The following is an 18,813-nucleotide window of genomic DNA, read 5'->3' as shown; positions in this document are numbered from 1 at the left end:
CGGACAGGGTGTTAGGTCGTGGTTTGGGATGGTACTTAATGGGTAGTGTGTTAGGTCCTGGTTTGGGATGGTAGTTAATGGGTGGTGTGTTAGGTCACGGTTCGGGACGGTACCTCTGCAGACGGGCCTGGTCCCGTTCCAGGTGCGGTCCTTGGTGCAGACCAGGCTGGACGCGGGGTCCCCCTCCATGCTGAATCCGGGGGCGCACTGGAACCTCACGCTGTGGTCGAAGGTGAAGTCGTTCCCAAACCTCATACCGTTGGCGGGAACCCCGGGGTCTCCACAGTTTATCACTGCGATGGACACAGCCACATCATGTGATCACACCATGTGACCCACAGAGTGATGACATCACTGTAAACGGCTCACGGTCAAAGAGCGTGCCAGCAGCCGAGATATTAAACTCATTACATTTACACTTAGGCACTTAGCAGAGCAGCAAGTAAAGGCCCATTACAAAGCAATCTGTGTTTAGTGATGGAGCCAATCACTCCACACTTTGCTCTTAAATTACATTTTAAATTTAGCACTGACACCAGCGTTCGATCAGCAGAACTCTTCAGCACAGGAACCTGCTGGGAACCTCCACAGCTGCAAGCTGAGTTTAACTGTGTTTCACTGAGTTTAACTGTGTTTAACTGTGTTTCACTGAGTTTCACAGTGGTATGCAAACCGCACCCAGTCAATCTCATACTTAACTGGGCGATTTTCCTAAACACGGCGAAGGTGGAAGCAGTAAAGCATTGGAGGGGCCAGGAAAAAACAAGCCTTTTACAGTCCCCTTTAAATCAGGATTACTTAACCCCCAATTCAGCAGCCCTGTGTTCCGCAGACCTGCTAAAAGCCCTGTGGAGCCAGCCATTAGCCCGGGGGCTAAATTAGCTTAGCGCTGACAGTCATTAGGCTCTGCTGGATAAGTGTTTTGCTGGAACACAAACCTACAGACAGCGTGGGCCGGCAGCATCGTGGCAGAGGAGCGCTTGCTCTAAAATGGAGCCTCTGATTTAATGGGCTTTGCTACAAACCTGTTTTTTACACCCCTGGCACCCATCCACACCAAAATCTCACTCCAACACTAAATTTGTTTCTAGATGTACGCATGCATTTACAGCAGTACGCCTCTCTGGACTCAACAGTAAATTAGCTCCACATCGCTCCACATCTTAAATTAAAAAATACTGCCCAGTTTTAAGTGGCACACTTGGGAAGTTAATGTTCGGGTGTGAAGCAGTTGCTAGGATGGCACTGTTGCAGATTTGTATCCAGGAAAAAAGCCTGAATTGTCAAAAAAATCCACAAACCAACCAAATAAACCAATAAAAGAATGAGCCATATTCAATTCAACCAATAAAACAAGTCAGCTAATAAACTTCCTTTTGAGTTGCACCCATTATGACATCATAATGGATGGGTGTGTAGAGCGCAGTGCTGAGTGGGTGCCCTGTGTAAACTGCCCCATGCTGCGGACGGTGTGATGCTAGCTCACTACAGGCTCAGGCGGAGGCACAGCAAGCGGGGGGGGGGCACAGTGGGGGGTGTACCTGTGCACTCGGGCATGCTCCCGGTCCAGGTGCCGTTGACGGTGCAGTGGCGGGTGAGCAGGGCGGAGGAGTAGTACCCCTCCCGGCAGGCGTAGGTGATGGAGCGGGAGAAGACCGGCTCGTCATGGAGCAAGATCCTGGCATTCCGGGGAGTTCCAGGATTGCCGCAGGACAGAACTGAGAGAGAGAGGTGTGTGAGTCTGACCGAATTTCAGAGCGAATCTGCCCCCCCCACCAGCACCCCCCCCGTCCCCTGGGTCCGAGGAGCCGGGGCTCTTACCGTGGCACTCGGGCTGGGTGCCCCCCCACGTGCCGTTGGGGTGACAGGTGCGCTCGGGGGCGCCCCTGAGGAAGTACCCCGGCTCACAGCTGAACCTCAGTGTGCTCCCCACGGAAAACTCCTCCCCCAACCGAATCCCCCGCACCGGGACCCCCGGATCTCCACACGCACCCCCTGAGTCTCCTGCAGGGAGGGGGGAGAGACGGGGGAGGGGGAGAGAGGGGGGAGAGGGGAGAGGGAGAGAGAGGGGGGAAACGAGAGAAAGAGAGAGGGAGAGGGAGAGAGAGAAAGAGGAAGAGGGAGAGGGAGATACAGAGATATTACTAGGGATGTGAACACTACACATTTCTGACCATCGACTAGTTGCTGTCTGAAGCCGACTGATGATTTTTTTACCGTTTGATGTAGGGTACGTTAATAAAAACACCACTAATTGAATCAGCGGGGATCACAAGATTAAAGCCTTTAGAAAGTAAGAAATAAGCTTTGCTATATTTTCTCCAGAATGACTGTATGCTGCTTCCCTCACTGCACAGGTTAACACAGGTTAGTGCGGTCCACACGTCCATGCTCTGCAGCTAGTGCAGTCCACACATCCATGCTCTGCAGTTAGTGCAGTCCACACATCCATGCTCTGCAGTTAGTGCGGTCCACACATCCATGCTCTGCAGTTAGTGCGGTCCACACATCCATGCTCTGCAGTTAGTGCGGTCCACACATCCATGCTCTGCAGTTAGTGCGGTCCACACATCCATGCTCTGCAGTTAGTGCGGTCCACACATCCATGCTCTGCAGTTAGTGCGGTCCACACATCCATGCTCTGCAGTTAGTGCGGTCCACACATCCATGCTCTGCAGTTAGTGCGGTCCACACATCCATGCTCTGCAGTTAGTGCAGTCCACACATCCATGCTCTGCAGTTAGTGCGGTCCACACATCCATGCTCTGCAGTTAGTGCGGTCCACACATCCATGCTCTGCAGTTAGTGCAGTCCACACATCCATGCTCTGCAGTTAGTGCGGTCCACACATCCATGCTCTGCAGTTAGTGCGGTCCACACATCCATGCTCTGCAGTTAGTGCAGTCCACACATCCATGCCCTGCAGTTAGTGCGGTCCACACATCCATGCTCTGCAGTTAGTGCGATCCACACATCCATGCTCTGCAGTTAGTGCGGTCCACACATCCATGCTCTGCAGTTAGTGCGGTCCACACATCCATGCTCTGCAGTTAGTGCAGTCCACACATCCATGCTCTGCAGTTAGTAGCTTGTCATTGTCGGACTTGGATTGCTATAGAAATAGGCGGCTGCTTCACTACATTCAAAACGAGATGTGATGGTTTTTCACACAATAATACATCGCACAGGAGTATATTCAGGATCAACAAATGGCAGTAGATCCCGAAACCCTTCGTCCTTTATCACGCCTATGGGGAGCATGTCCTACGTCACCATTTCAGCTGTTAAATGTGTTGTGGTTTCAGCTGGTCAGCTGCCACACTGATGAGGTCTCACTCTGCAGCTGGGTGCCTGCTCGCTGTGATCCCTTAGCCTTGGATATTGGGTTCTTGGGTGGGTGAACATCATTGATGTCGACGAGTGGTACGCGAGTTTGGCAGCACGTACTTTGCACTGAACACTGATTTCATTGAGCTTTTCAAAATCATTCCACATGCGGCACTCATTTGCAAGCTGGAAAAAGCTCATGTTAAAGAGAATGACAACAAGCCCCACCCCCTCCATTACCCATTTAGAGCAGCAGCCCAGACAGCATTCAAGAGTGTGCGTGCGTCTGTGTGTATGTGTGTGTGTGTGTGTGTGTGTGTGTGTGTGTGTGTGTGTGTGTGTGTGTGTGTGTGTGTGTGTGTATGTGGGTGTGTGAGTGTGTATGGGTTTGTGTGTGAGTGTGAGTGTGTGTGTGTGTATGTGTGTGTGTGTGTGTGTGTGTATGTGGGTGTGTGTGAGTGTGTATGGGTGTGTGTGTGAGTGTGTGTGTGTGTGTATGTATGATGTGTGTGTGAGTGTGTGTGTGTGTGTGTATGTATGATGAGTGTGTGAGTGTGCGTGTATGTATGATGTGTGTGTGAGTATGTGTGTGTGTATTTATGATGTGTGTGTGTGTATGTATGATGTGTGTGTGTGTTTATTTATGATGTGTGTGTATTTATGATGTGTGTGTGTGTATGTATGATGTGTGTGTGAGTGTGAGTGTGTGTATGATGTGTGTGTGAGTATGTGTGTATGTATGATGTGTGTGTGTGTGTATTTATGATGTGTGTGTATATATGATGTGTGTGTGAGTGTGTGTGTATGTATGATGAGTGTGTGAGTGTGCGTGTATGTATGATGTGTGTGTGTGTGAATTTATGATGTGTGTGTGTGTGTATTTATGATGTGTGTGTGAGTGTGAGTGTATGTATGATGTGTGTGTGAGTGAGTGTGTATGTATGATGTGTGTGTGTGTGTGTGTATTTATGATGTGTGTATGTATGATGTGTGTGTGAGTGTATTTATGATGTGTGTGTATGTATGATGTGTGTGTGAGTGTGCGTGTATGTATGATGTGTGTGTGAGTGTGTGTATGATGTGTGTGTGTGTGTATGTATGATGTGAGTGTGAGTGTATGTATGATGTGTGTGTGAGTGTATGTATGATGTGTGTGTGAGTGTATGTATGATGTGTGTGTGAGTGTATGTATGATGTGTGTGTGAGTGTATTTATGATGTGTGTGTATGTATGATGTGTGTGTGAGTGTGCGTGTATGTATGATGTGAGTGTGTGTGTATGTATGATGTGTGTGTGTGTGTATGTATGATGTGTGTGTGAGTGTGTGTATGATGTGTGTGTGTGTGTATGTATGATGTGAGTGTGTGTGTATGTATGATGTGTGTGTGAGTGTATGTATGATGTGTGTGTGAGTGTATGTATGATGTGTGTGAGTGTATGTATGATGTGTGTGTGTATGTATGATGTGAGTGTGAGTGTATGTATGATGTGTGTGTGAGTGTATGTATGATGTGAGTGTGTGTGTATGTATGATGTGAGTGTGTGTGTATGTATGATGTGTGTGTGAGTGTATGTATGATGTGTGTGTGAGTGTATGTATGATGTGTGTGAGTGTATGTATGATGTGTGTGTGTATGTATGATGTGAGTGTGAGTGTATGTATGATGTGTGTGTGTGTGTATGTATGATGTGAGTGTGTGTGTATGTATGATGTGTGTGTGAGTGTATGTATGATGTGTGTGTGAGTGTATGTATGATGTGTGTGAGTGTATGTATGATGTGTGTGTGTATGTATGATGTGAGTGTGAGTGTATGTATGATGTGTGTGTGAGTGTATGTATGATGTGTGTGAGTGTATGTATGATGTGTGTGTGTATGTATGATGTGAGTGTGAGTGTATGTATGATGTGAGTGTGAGTGTATGTATGATGTGTGTGTGAGTGTACCAGGCAGCAGGTGAAAGGTTCAGTACCAGAGCAGTGGGGCACAGACCCGCTCCAGTGCCCGTTCAGCTGGCACATGCGGGTGGCGTTCCCTATGAGGGCATGCTGGGCCGCGCAGCTGTACCGGACCACAGAGCCCACCGTGCGTCCGTCCCCAGAAACCTGCCCATGGGGCGGAACCCCGGGCTGGTCACACAGCACCACTGCCAGGGAAAAAACAGACAGACAGAAATTAAACATGCAGCAAATAAACAGACAGCAAGACAGATGCCAAGCACATCCAACAGACAGGAAACAGACACAGTGAAAATCAGACAGGACCCAGACACACAGTGATAATCAGACAGGAAACAGACACAATGATAATCAGACAGGAAACAGACACACAGTGATAATCAGACAGGAAACAGACACACAGTGATAATCAGACAGGAAACAGACACACAGTGATAATCAGACAGGAAACAGACACACAGTGATAATCAGACAGGAAACAGACACAATGATAATCAGACAGGAAACAGACACACAGTGATAATCAGACAGGAAACAGACACACAGTGATAATCAGACAGGAAACAGACACAATGATAATCAGACAGGAAACAGACACACAGTGATAATCAGACAGGAAACAGACACACAGTGATAATCAGACAGGAAACAGACACAATGATAATCAGACAGGAAACAGACACACAGTGATAATCAGACAGGAAACAGACAGAGAGTGATAATCAGACAGGAAGCACACAGTGACGGAGCAGACACACAGAGAGTGGGGGGGTGGGGTGTTGTTAAGAGGGTGCAGTACGCAGACGGACGGGACGGGGGGACTCACGGAGGCATTTGGGTTTGGAGCGGTCCCAGGTTCCGTCCCCCTGGCAGGACAGGGAGGCGGTGCCCAGCAGGTAGTAGCCGGGGCTGCAGGTGTAGGACACCGCAGCCTGGAAGCTGAAACGCAGCGGGCCGCTGGGGAGGACCTGCCGAGCGCTGTTCTCCACATACCCAGGGTCTGCGCAGCTCACAGCTACAGGAACACACACACACACACATAACCAGGGTCTGCGCAGCTCACAGCTACAGGAACACACACATAACCAGGGTCTGCGCAGCTCACAGCTACAGGAACACACACACACACCAGGGTCTGCGCAGCTCACAGCTACAGGAACACACACACACACACCTGGGTCTGCGCAGCTCACAGCTACAGGAACACACACACACACCTGGGTCTGCGCAGCTCACAGCTACAGGAACACACACACACACCAGGGTCTGCGCAGCTCACAGCTACAGGAACACACACACACACACACACACACCTGGGTCTGCGCAGCTCACAGCTACAGGAACACACACACATACCCAGGGTCTGCGCAGCTCACAGCTACAGGAACACACACACACACCTGGGTCTGCGCAGCTCACAGCTACAGGAACACACACACACACACATAACCATGGTCTGCGCAGCTCACAGCTACAGGAACACACACATAACCAGGGTCTGCGCAGCTCACAGCTACAGGAACACACACATAACCAGGGTCTGCGCAGCTCACAGCTACAGGAACACACACACACATACCCAGGGTCTGCGCAGCTCACAGCTACAGGAACACACACACACATAACCAGGGTCTGCGCAGCTCACAGCTACAGGAACACACACATAACCAGGGTCTGCGCAGCTCACAGCTACAGGAACACACACACACACACATAACTAGGGTCTGCGCAGCTCACAGCTACAGGAACACACACATAACCAGGGTCTGCGCAGCTCACAGCTACAGGAACACACACACACACACATAACCAGGGTCTGCGCAGCTCACAGCTACAGGAACACACACACACACACACATAACCAGGGTCTGCGCAGCTCACAGCTACAGGAACACACACATAACCAGGGTCTGCGCAGCTCACAGTTACAGGAACACACACACACACACACACATACTCAGGGTCTGAGCAGCTCACAGCTACAGGAACACACACACACACCAGGGACTGCGCAGCTCACAGCTACAGGAACACAAACATAACCAGGGTCTGCACAGCTCACAGCTACAGGAACACACACATAACCTGGGTCTGCGCAGCTCACAGCTACAGTAACACACACATAACCAGGGTCTGCGCAGCTCACAGCTACAGGAACACACACATAACCAGGGTCTGCGCAGCTCACAGCTACAGGAACACACACATACCCAGGGTCTGCGCAGCTCACAGCTACAGGAACACACACATAACCAGGGTCTGCGCAGCTCACAGCTACAGGAACACACACACACACACACACACCAGGGTCTGAGCAGCTCACAGCTACAGGAACACACACACACACACACACACATACTCAGGGTCTGAGCAGCTCACAGCTACAGGAACACACACACACACCAGGGACTGCGCAGCTCACAGCTACAGGAACACAAACATAACCAGGGTCTGCACAGCTCACAGCTACAGGAACACACACACACACCTGGGTCTGCGCAGCTCACAGCTACAGGAACACACACACACACCAGGGTCTGCGCAGCTCACAGCTACAGGAACACACACACACACACACACACACACATAACCAGGGTCTGAGCAGCTCACAGCTACAGGAACACACACACACACACACACACACACACCAGGGACTGCGCAGCTCACAGCTACAGGAACACACACATAACCTGGGTCTGCGCAGCTCACAGCTACAGGAACACACACATAACCAGGGTCTGCACAGCTCACAGCTACAGGAACACACACACACACACACACACACACACACACATAACCAGGGTCTGAGCAGCTCACAGCTACAGGAACACACACACACACATACCCAGGGTCTGTGCAGCTCACAGCTACAGGAACACACACATAACCTGGGTCTGCGCAGCTCACAGCTACAGGAACACACACATAACCAGGGTCTGCGCAGCTCACAGCTACAGGAACACGCACACACACACACACACACCCAGAGTCTGCGCAGCTCACAGCTACAGGAACACACACACACACACACACACACCCATTACACACCATACACACACACACACATAACAAGGGTCTGTGCAGCTCACAGCTACAGGAACACACACACACACACACCCGTTACACACCATACACACACACACATAACCAGGGTCTGTGCAGCTCACAGCTACAGGAACACACACACACCTGTTACACACCACACACACACACACACCAGACACACACACACACATAACCAGGGTCTGTGCAGCTCACAGCTACAGGAACACACACACACACACACACCTGTTACACACCATACACACACACACACACATACACCAGGGTCTGTGCAGCTCACAGCTACAGGAACACACACACACACACCCCAGGGTCTGTGCAGCTCACAGCTACAGGAACACACACACACCTGTTACACACAATACACACACACACACACATAACCAGGGTCTATGCAGCTCACAGCTACAGGAACACACACACACACATACACCAGGGTCTGTGCAGCTCACAACTACAGGAACATATACACACACACACACACACACACATAACCAGGGTCTGTGCAGCTCACATCGTGGACCACATCGTGAAGCATTTAACCATGAACATCAACACACAGGTCATCACCCAAGGACAGGTAGCAAGGTGTGAAATGTGCTCGGAGATTATGTGTCTGCGTGTTAATCGAGTGTTAAACAAACAATGTGCCAAGCGGGTCTGCTGCTAATGAGCTTGCCGTTAAAAAGAGGGACTGTGAAACAGAACAGGTGTGAAAATGAGAGACTGTGAAACAGAACAGGTGTGAAAGTGAAGATTGTTCAGGGAGTCAGGTTTTACACACTTGGTGTTAAGACTTAGCCAATCTCACACTGGACAGTTGCAAAATGGAGCAGTTATCAAATGTTGTGGGTGCTCAGTGTTAAACAGGTAGTGTTGAATGTTAAATGGAGAGGGTGTTAAACAGGTACAGTGTTAATTGGAGTGGGTGTTAAACATGTACAGTGTTAAATGGAGTGGGTGTTAAACAGGTACAGTGTTAAATGGAGTGGGTGTTAAACAGGTACAGTGTTAAATGGAGTGGGTGTTAAACAGGTACAGTGTTAAATGGAGAGGGTGTTAAGCAGGTACAGTGTTAAATGGAGAGGGTGTTAAACAGGTACAGTGTTAAATGGAGTGGGTGTTAAACAGGTACAGTGTTAAATGGAGAGGGTGTTAAACAGGTACAGTGTTAAATGGAGTGGGTGTTAAACAGGTACAGTGTTAAATGGAGTGGGTGTTAAACAGGTACAGTGTTAAATGGAGTGGGTGTTAAACAGGTACAGTGTTAAATGGAGAGGGTGTTAAACAGGTACAGTGTTAAATGGAGTGGGTGTTAAACAGGTACAGTGTTAAATGGAGTGGGTGTTAAGCAGGTACAGTGTTAAATGGAGTGGGTGTTAAACAGGTAGAGTGTTAAATGGAGTGGGTGTTAAACAGGTACAGTGTTAAATGGAGAGGGTGTTAAACAGGTACAGTGTTAATTGGAGTGGGTGTTAAACAGGTACAGTGTTAAATGGAGAGGGTGTTAAACAGGTACAGTGTTAAATGGAGTGGGTGTTAAACAGGTACAGTGTTAAATGGAGTGGGTGTTAAACAGGTACAGTGTTAAATGGAGTGGGTGTTAAACAGGTACAGTGTTAAATGGAGTGGGTGTTAAACAGGTACAGTGTTAAATGGAGTGGGTGTTAAACAGGTACAGTGTTAAATGGAGAGGGTGTTAAACAGGTACAGTGTTAAATGGAGTGGGTGTTAAACAGGTACAGTGTTAAATGGAGTGGGTGTTAAGCAGGTACAGTGTTAAATGGAGTGGGTGTTAAACAGGTACAGTGTTAAATGGAGTGGGTATTAAACAGGTACAGTGTTAAATGGAGTGGGTGTTAAACAGGTACAGTGTGAAATGGAGTGGGTGTTAAACAGGTACAGTGTGAAATGGAGTGGGTGTTAAGCAGGTACAGTGTTAAATGGAGTGGGTGTTAAACAGGTACAGTGTTAAATGGAGTGGGTGTTAAACAGGTACAGTGTTAAATGGAGTGGGTGTTAAGCAGGTACAGTGTTAAATGGAGTGGGTGTTAAACAGGTACAGTGTGAAATGGAGTGGGTGTTAAGCAGGTACAGTGTTAATTGGAGTGGGTGTTAAGCAGGTACAGTGTTAATTGGAGTGGGTGTTAAACAGGTACAGTGTTAAATGGAGTGGGTGTTAAGCAGGTACAGTGTGAAATGGAGTGGGTGTTAAGCAGGTACAGTGTTAATTGGAGTGGGTGTTAAGCAGGTACAGTGTTAAATGGGCAGATTTGGGACAGTGCTCAGGCAGCTCACAGAATCATGGATCACTCACAGAACCTTGATCTCCGCTGACTGCACCGCCATGGAGCCACTGATCCAGAATAAGAGGCTTAATGATGACATGAGTGCGGTGTAAGACCCAAACACGCCACCGCGCATTACCCACAAACCCCCTCTTCGTCATTATAACAGCAATAAGCCTTTTACTCCACAAATTAGGAAAGGAAAATGTCATTACCAGGAAAAAAGGAAAAATAAATTCTGTTTGACTGAAGTTAAGCAGTAGTTTAATCTTCTTCTCAAACAAACCACCCAAGGTAGTCTGCGTCTGCTGTCGGCATGGCGACATGGCGTGCAGTCGTGTGATGCCGGAGGAGAATGGGGAGCGACTGGGCCAAACATTAACGCACGCACGCACGCACACACACACACACGCACGCACGCACGCACACACACACACACGCACGCACACAGTGTCCAGAGAGGGGAGCGACTGGGCCAAACATTAACGCACGCACGCACGCACACACACACACACGCACGCACGCACGCACACACACACACACGCACGCACACAGTGTCCAGAGAGGGGAGCGACTGGGCCAAACATTAACGCATGCACGCACACACACACACACACACGCACGCACACACACACACACACAGTGTCCAGAGAGGGGAGCAACTGGGCCAAACATTAACGCATGCACGCACGCACACACACACACACACACACACGCACACACACAGTGTCCAGAGAGGGGAGCGACTGGGCCAAACATTAACGCACACACGCACGCACACACACACACACACACACACATACACACCCCCACAGACACACACACACACACACGCACACACACACACACACACACACACAGTGTCCAGAGAGGTTTCAGAAACTGAAGCGGTTCTCTCCGTGGCTGAATAAAACATTCAAACGCGAGTCTGAAATTGGGTCCTGGAGAGAAATCTCCATGGCGATTTGAAAAGGTGGAGCGTGCGGTTCTTCCCACTTCCCAGTGATTCTAAGCACATCTTAACTCTGCTTAAAAACCCACAGAAGGCCGAGCGAGCGGGCCTCACACAGAAGAGAGAGAGAGAGACGTTTCAGAGCTGTCAGATAGAGCCCGTCACTGGGCGATAAAGCACCATCGTTCCCAGAGCCATCCTTCCAAAAGCACTCCCCACCTGACACGCCCTGAGTGAACAGGTCGCCATGGAGATGCGGGTGCGATAGGCTTGTCAGGCTTAAATGTTACAGCCCATCCAATCTGCCAAACCCGTGACCTGCAGTTATCACTTAATAATTAAATCACTCATTTCAATTCTTCACTTTTCTCTAAAGGCCACATAAGCCTTATCTACAGGACAGCAAAAAGAGCCTTCAATACACTGTGGCTGCTTTAAGCAGGTCACACACACACACACTCATACACACTCATACACACACACACACACTCATACACACTCATACACACACACACACACTCATACACACACAGACATGTACTCACACACACACACACCCACGTACTCACACACACACGCACTCACACACATACACACACACACACACACACACTCATACACACTCAGACACACACACACTCACACACAGACACAACCCCCCACACACACACGCACTCACACACACAGTGCTCACTTTTACAGGTCGGTAGAGAGTTGCTCCATTGGCCGTTGGGCTGGCAGTGGGATGTGAGCGCCCCCTCTAGGCTGTATCCGGTGTTGCACACAAACTGAACAATGTCGTTGAGGTTGAACTTGGCGCCATGGGTCATGCCATTAGTGGGGTTGCCCGGGTGACCACAGGTAATGGCTGTGCAGAAACAGATAAAGACAAACAGACAGTAAATAAACAGAGCGGGGGCCCTACAGGAGAGCACAGATTCAGAAAACGCAGAACAGGGCAGAGGTTCCCAACCCGGTTTCTGGAGATCTACCGTCCGGTAGGTTTTCATTCCAACCCTAATTTTCCACACTTGATTCTGATAATTGGCAGCTCAATGAGATCGCTAGCTGTTGAATGAGGAGTGCTTTGTTAGGTTTGGAGTGAAAATCTACAGGACAGTAGATCTCCAGGAGCAGGGTTGGGCAGCCCTGCTCTGGCTGTTGAATAAGGTGTGCTTTGTTTGGGTTAGTGAAAACCTACAGGACGGTAGATCTCCAGGAGCAGGGCTGGGCAGCCCTGCTCTGGCTGTTGAATGAGGTGTGTTCTGTTTGGGTTAGTGAAAACCTACAGGACGGTAGATCTCCAGAAGCAGGGTTGGGCAGCCCTGCTCTAGCTGTTGAATGAGGAGTGCTTTGTTAGGGCTGGAGTGAAAACCTACAGGACGGTAGATCTCTAGGTGTTGAATGAGGTGTGCTTTGTTAGGTTTGGAGTGAAACCCTACAGGACGGTAGATCTCTAGCTGTTGAATGAGGTGTGCTTTGTTAGGGCTGGAGTGAAAGCCTACAGGAAGGTAGATCTCCAGGAGCAGGGTTGGGAACCACTGGAGCAGGATTAGCAGGACTAAACGTTACAGAAAATTTCCCCAAAAATGTATTTTTCAGACGCGTGTTTATTTCATGCGCGGCTCTCAGCGGCCAGACCCCCGCCTCAGGAGTGAAGCTCTGACAGGAAGCGGAGGAAGCAGGTAAACCACCGCAGCAAAAAATCAATGCTGCAGCACCTTAATAAAACATAAATACCCGGGAAACCGCAGCCAGGGCCGTCCAAATGCAAGAAAACTGCATTGATTAAAGTTCTGAGGGAAAATGAGAATTTACTGGAGTGTAAACAGCCAGGTCCTAATCTTAAAAGAGTCGGAAAGAGATTATCCCCAAGAGTCAACGTAGGAACACAAATAAATAATGTCTGACATTAATAATCCATCACCCTCTAAACTGGGAAAATGCCAGAGCTGATGGAAATAGGAAATTATTGAAAATTCTTTATCTCCTTACAAGATGAAATTCATATCCTGACCCGTCGTTTAATAGAAACCAGAACAGTATCTGCACAGCGGGGCACGCTGAGGTCAAGTAACTACAGAACTTTCAGAGAGCGGGAGAGGGAAATAGAGGGAGGGAGGGAGGGAGAGAGGGAGGGAGAGGGAAATAGAGGGAGGGAGGGAGAGAGAGAGAGGGAAATAGAGGGAGGGAGGGAGGGAGAGAGAGAGGGAGAGGGAAATAGAGGGAAGGAGGGAGGGAGGGAGAGAGAGAGGGAGAGGGAAATAGAGGGAAGGAGGGAGGGAGGGAGAGGGAAATAGAGGGAGGGAGGGAGGGAGGGAGGGAGAGAGAGGGAAATAGAGGGAGGGAGGGGGGAGAGCGAGAGAGACAGACAGAAAGAGGGAGGAAGGCAGAGAGAGGGAGAGAGAGAGAGAAAGGGAGGCAGAGAGAGGGAGGGAGAGAGAGAGAAAGGGAGGGTGAGAGAGAGAAAGGGAGGCAGATAGAGAGCTAGAGAGACAGAGACAGAGAGAGGGAGGGAGAGAGATAATGAGAGAGAGAGAGAAGGGGAGGCAGACAGAGAGAGCGAGAGAGAGAGAGAGAGAGGGAGGGAGGGAGAGAATGAGAGGGAGAGCTAAAAGCAGCACATGGCCAGATGCAGCTCAGAGACAGCGTGAGACAGGGGGAGGAGGCGTGATGTGATTTCAGAAGCAGTTTATCCTCCTCCCCAGAAAGAGGGACACGGAGGTGAGGAGCAGAGGGGCCGGCCCCCCCCCCCCCCCCCCCACCCCCCCCCCCACCCCTCCCCCGCGGGGGACTAATACACGAGACAGCAGAACATCAAGGACAAAAATTTCATCAAGCTTTTAAAAGCGGGCGGCTGTTTGTCTGAGTAATTAGCGCTCGGGTGGAAATGCACTCCGGGGTAATTAAGAAAATATGTACAGCCAGTGCTTCTGCAAAACGCACTTCCCTGGAAGTGGAATGTAAACTGTGAACTGTTCATTTCTGAAGCAGTCAGCCGCGTCTCACAATGAGACAACGCTGGCAGACTCACCGGCCTGGATGCCGATGGTTTGGTGTATTTCCTTAAAAATGGCAGCATTACATATTTAAAATGTTAAACCACATTTAAGAACCAAAGCTTAAAGCAATCTTCATTAAAAAAAAATCTAAAATCAGTTTCCAATAAAATAATCAGCAGAACAAGTAGAGAAGGTCAGCAAAGCTGTTCTCAGGACTGAACAGCTTCTCGCCCGTTAGGGGGGGTGGGGGGTGGGGGGGAATCAGGACTAAGAGACCAGGACATGCAGAGGATACAGGTGAGGGGCGGAGCTTTGTCCCAGGTGAGAGGGGCTGTGACAGAGAGCAGGTAGGGGGCGGAGCTCTGTCCCAGGTGAGATGGGCTGTGACAGAGAGCAGGTAGGGGGCGGAGCTCAGTCCCAGGTGAGATGGGCTGTGACAGAGAGCAGGTAGGGGGTGGAGCTCAGTCCCAGGTGAGATGGGCTGTGACAGAGAGCAGGTAGGGGGCGGAGCTCTGTCCCAGGTGAGATGGGCTGTGACAGAGAGCAGGTAGGGGGTGGAGCTCAGTCCCAGGTGAGATGGGCTGTGACAGAGAGCAGGTAGGGGGCGGAGCGCAGTCCCAGGTGAGATGGGCTGTGACAGAGAGCAGGTAGGGGGCGGAGCTCAGTCCCAAGTGAGATAGGCTGTGACAGAGCAGGTAGGGGGCGGAGCTCAGTCCCAGGTGAGATGGGCTGTGACAGAGAGCAGGTAGGGGGCGGAGCTCTGTCCCAGGTGAGATGGGCTGTGACAGAGAGCAGGTAGGGGGCGGAGCTCTGTCCCAGGTGAGAGGGGCTGTGACAGAGAGCAGGTAGGGGGCGGAGCTCTGTCCCAGGTGGATGTGCTGTGACAGAGAGCAGGTAGGGGGTGGAGCTTTGTCCCAGGTGAGATGGGCTGTGACAGAGAGCAGGTAGGGGGTGGAGCTCGGTCCCAGGTGAGATCGGGGGGTACTCACGGACACACACGGGGGGTCTGCCAGACCAGCGGTGCTGCTGCTCACAGATGCGCACGGACACACCGATCAGCCGGAAGCCGGGGCTGCACTGGTACACCACACTGCCCCGGTAGTTATAGTTCTCCCCCACCACCTGCCCATTAACCAGGGGCTCAGGAGGACCACAGTGTCCCACTGAGAACACACACACATGTATGCACACACACACACACACACACACAACCACACACACACACACACACACACACATATGCAAGCACGCACACACACACACACACACATACACACAACCGCACATGCGCACACACACACACACACACATATGCACGCACACACACACACACACAACCACACACACACACACACACACACATACGCACACACGCACACATACACACACACACGTACGCACACACACACACACACACACATACGTACGCACACACACACACAGCCATACATCCACATCCACCCACCCACACACACACACACACATACACACACAACCACAACCACATGCACAACCACACACACACACACACACACGTACGCACGCACACACACACAACCACACACACGCACGCACGCACACACACACATACACACAGAAAAGGGGGAAAAAAGATGGTGCATCAGTGCAGAGCAGTCATGCTCGAAGCGAATCTGGATCAGAGCAGATCAGACTGGATCAGACTAAATCAAGCCGGATCAAACCGGATCAGAACAGATCAGTGCGGATTGGGCCAGATGAAGGCAGATCAGCCCGGGACAGGCGTACCCAGGCATCGAGCTGGCGTTCCACTCCACAGGCCGTTGGACAGGCACTCTCGCACCTGCGCCCCCACCAGAGTGTAGCCGGTATTGCATGAGAAGATGGCAGTGGCTCCATACACCGTCAGGGTTCCAATCTTATTCCCATTGGCTGGAATTCCCAGAGTCCCACAGGAAATAACTGCCACAGTGAAACAAGGCAACCATGAACAAACAAGAGAACGGCCACTTCAGGAGAGAATAACATCAGCTTCAACAAACAAAACACACTTCAGCTTCAACAAACGAAACACACTTCAGCTTCAACAAACAAAACACACTTCAGCTTCAACAAACAAAACACACTTCAGCGTCAACAAGCAAAAAACACTTCAGCTTCAACAAACAAAACACACTTCAGCTTCAACAAGCGAAAAACACTTCAGCTTCAACAAGCGAAACACACTTCAGCTTCAACAAACAAAACACACTTCAGCTTCAACAAACAAAAAACACTTCAGCTTCAACAAGCGAAAAACACTTCAGCTTCAACAAGCAAAACACACTTCAGCTTCAACAAACAAAAAACACTTCAGCTTCAACAGGCAAAACACACTTCAGCTTCAACAACCAAAAAACACTTCAGCTTCAACAGGCAAAACACACTTCAGCTTCAACAAACAAAACACACTTCAGCTTCAACAAGCGAAAAACATTTCAGCTTCAACAAAACAAAACACACTTCAGCTTCAACAAACAAAACACACTTCAGCTTCAACAGGCAAAACACACCAGCTTCAACAAACAAAACACACTTCAGCTTCAACAAGCAAAACACACTTCAGCTTCAACAAACAAAACACACTTCAGCTTCAACAAGCAAAACACACTTCAGCTTCAACAAACAAAACACACTTCAGCTTCAACAAGCAAAAAACACACTTCAGCTTCAACTAACAAAACACACTTCAGCTTCAACATGCAAAAAACACACTTCAGCTTCAACAAACAAAACACACTTCAGCTTCAACAAGCAAAAAACACACTTCAGCTTCAACTAACAAAACACACTTCGGCTTCAACATGCAAAAAAACACACCAGCTTCAACAAGCAAAAAACACTTCAGCTTCAACAAACAAAACACACTTCAGCTTCAACAAGCAAAAAACACTTCAGCTTCAACAAACAAAACACACTTCAGCTTCAACATGCAAAAAACACACCAGCTTCAACAAACAAAACATATTTCAGCTTCAACAAGAAAAAACACTTCAGCTTCAACGAACAAAACACTGGCTTCAACAAAAACACAGAATGTGCCAGCTGTGATAAAACTCCTAACACATCACCTTCAACAAACAAAAAACATTTCATCTTCAACAAAGATCATTTCAGCTTCAACAAACAAAAAAACTAAAACACAGTACATGTCGACTTTGATAAAAGCGCAAACACTTCAGCTTCAACAAAGCCCCAAAACTCATAAGCCATGGCAAACAGCAAAAACATATTTTCAGAGCCTGAAAACTCATCAGCCTCCCCAGCGTTTATAGTATATAGTATTAACTTCAATAAATGCAGCCATACCTGCCCATCCACCCCCCCCAACCCCACCCCCGCCCCCTCACCCCACCGCCACGCAATACACACATTAATAATACAGCGTTATTTGTTTAATATCAGGTCACTGGCTGGGGAAAAGGAATTATTTGCATTCCGTGTGTATTCTGTCAAAGCAGACATCCCTGGGCCAATCCTAGAGGTTATTTAACCTACACTGGCATCCCCAGCAGATTGGTCACTGGTGTAGCAGGGGAGCAGCTGGAGGCAGACCAGCCAATGAGAAGTTCATAATCTGCATATCCTGACTGTTACAGCCAATGAGCACCTGCCTATGCGAATGTGCTGATACAACCAATGAGAAGCTGAAAATGTGTCTACTCACTTTTACAGGTCAGCCAATGAGAAGCTGATAGTGTTTACTCACTTTTACAGGCCAGCCAATTAGAAACTGACCATGTGCACTCACTTTTACAAACCAGCCCATGAGAAGCTGACAATGTGTATACTCACTGCTACAGGAAGGTCTAGGGTTGGGGTAATCCCATGTCCCGTTGGCTTGGCAACGAATGACCCTCTGACCCCTGTAGTAGTATCCGGGGTCACAGGTCAGCATCATCGCCGCGTTGAACTGATTGTGGGTGCCGTAGATCAGCCTCCATCTCCCATGGTGCACTGAGGACAGGCCAATGTCAGGGCAGGTCACCACTGAAACGCAAGAGGTCAAAGGTCACAGCAGAGCCATTCCATTAGCTAAAACCGGAGCTGAAGTGCCCTAGGTTTCCTGTCCCACAGACTTCAGAAATACACCTCAGCCGTGTCCAGCCACAGAGCCTGTTATTGACACAGTGGACCGCTGGTGGCAGAGGGCAGCGGGCCGTGGAAATAAGCAGCCCTCCCGCTACTCCTCACTGCGCTACACA

The 18,813-nt window shown here is 49.5% G+C and overlaps 1 protein-coding gene across 1 annotated transcript in view; it reads right to left on the bottom strand.

The window, feature by feature from the left end:
• Positions 1-18,813, bottom strand: part of LOC118214643 (CUB and sushi domain-containing protein 1-like) — a 247,803-nt gene that overhangs the window by 13,310 nt on the left and 215,680 nt on the right. Inside the window, 9 exon segments of the mRNA XM_035394776.1 lie at positions 114-293; positions 1,542-1,718; positions 1,822-2,004; positions 5,300-5,473; positions 6,112-6,300; positions 12,283-12,456; positions 15,580-15,753; positions 16,358-16,531; positions 18,404-18,598. Coding sequence (XP_035250667.1) covers positions 114-293; positions 1,542-1,718; positions 1,822-2,004; positions 5,300-5,473; positions 6,112-6,300; positions 12,283-12,456; positions 15,580-15,753; positions 16,358-16,531; positions 18,404-18,598 — 1,620 coding nt within the window.

This window comes from Anguilla anguilla, chromosome 1, assembly GCF_013347855.1.
Source record: "Anguilla anguilla isolate fAngAng1 chromosome 1, fAngAng1.pri, whole genome shotgun sequence".
Classification (NCBI taxonomy): Eukaryota; Metazoa; Chordata; class Actinopteri; order Anguilliformes; family Anguillidae; genus Anguilla; species Anguilla anguilla.
Note: the sequence above shows the minus strand (reverse complement) of the source record. Positions and strands in the feature narration are given on the sequence as shown.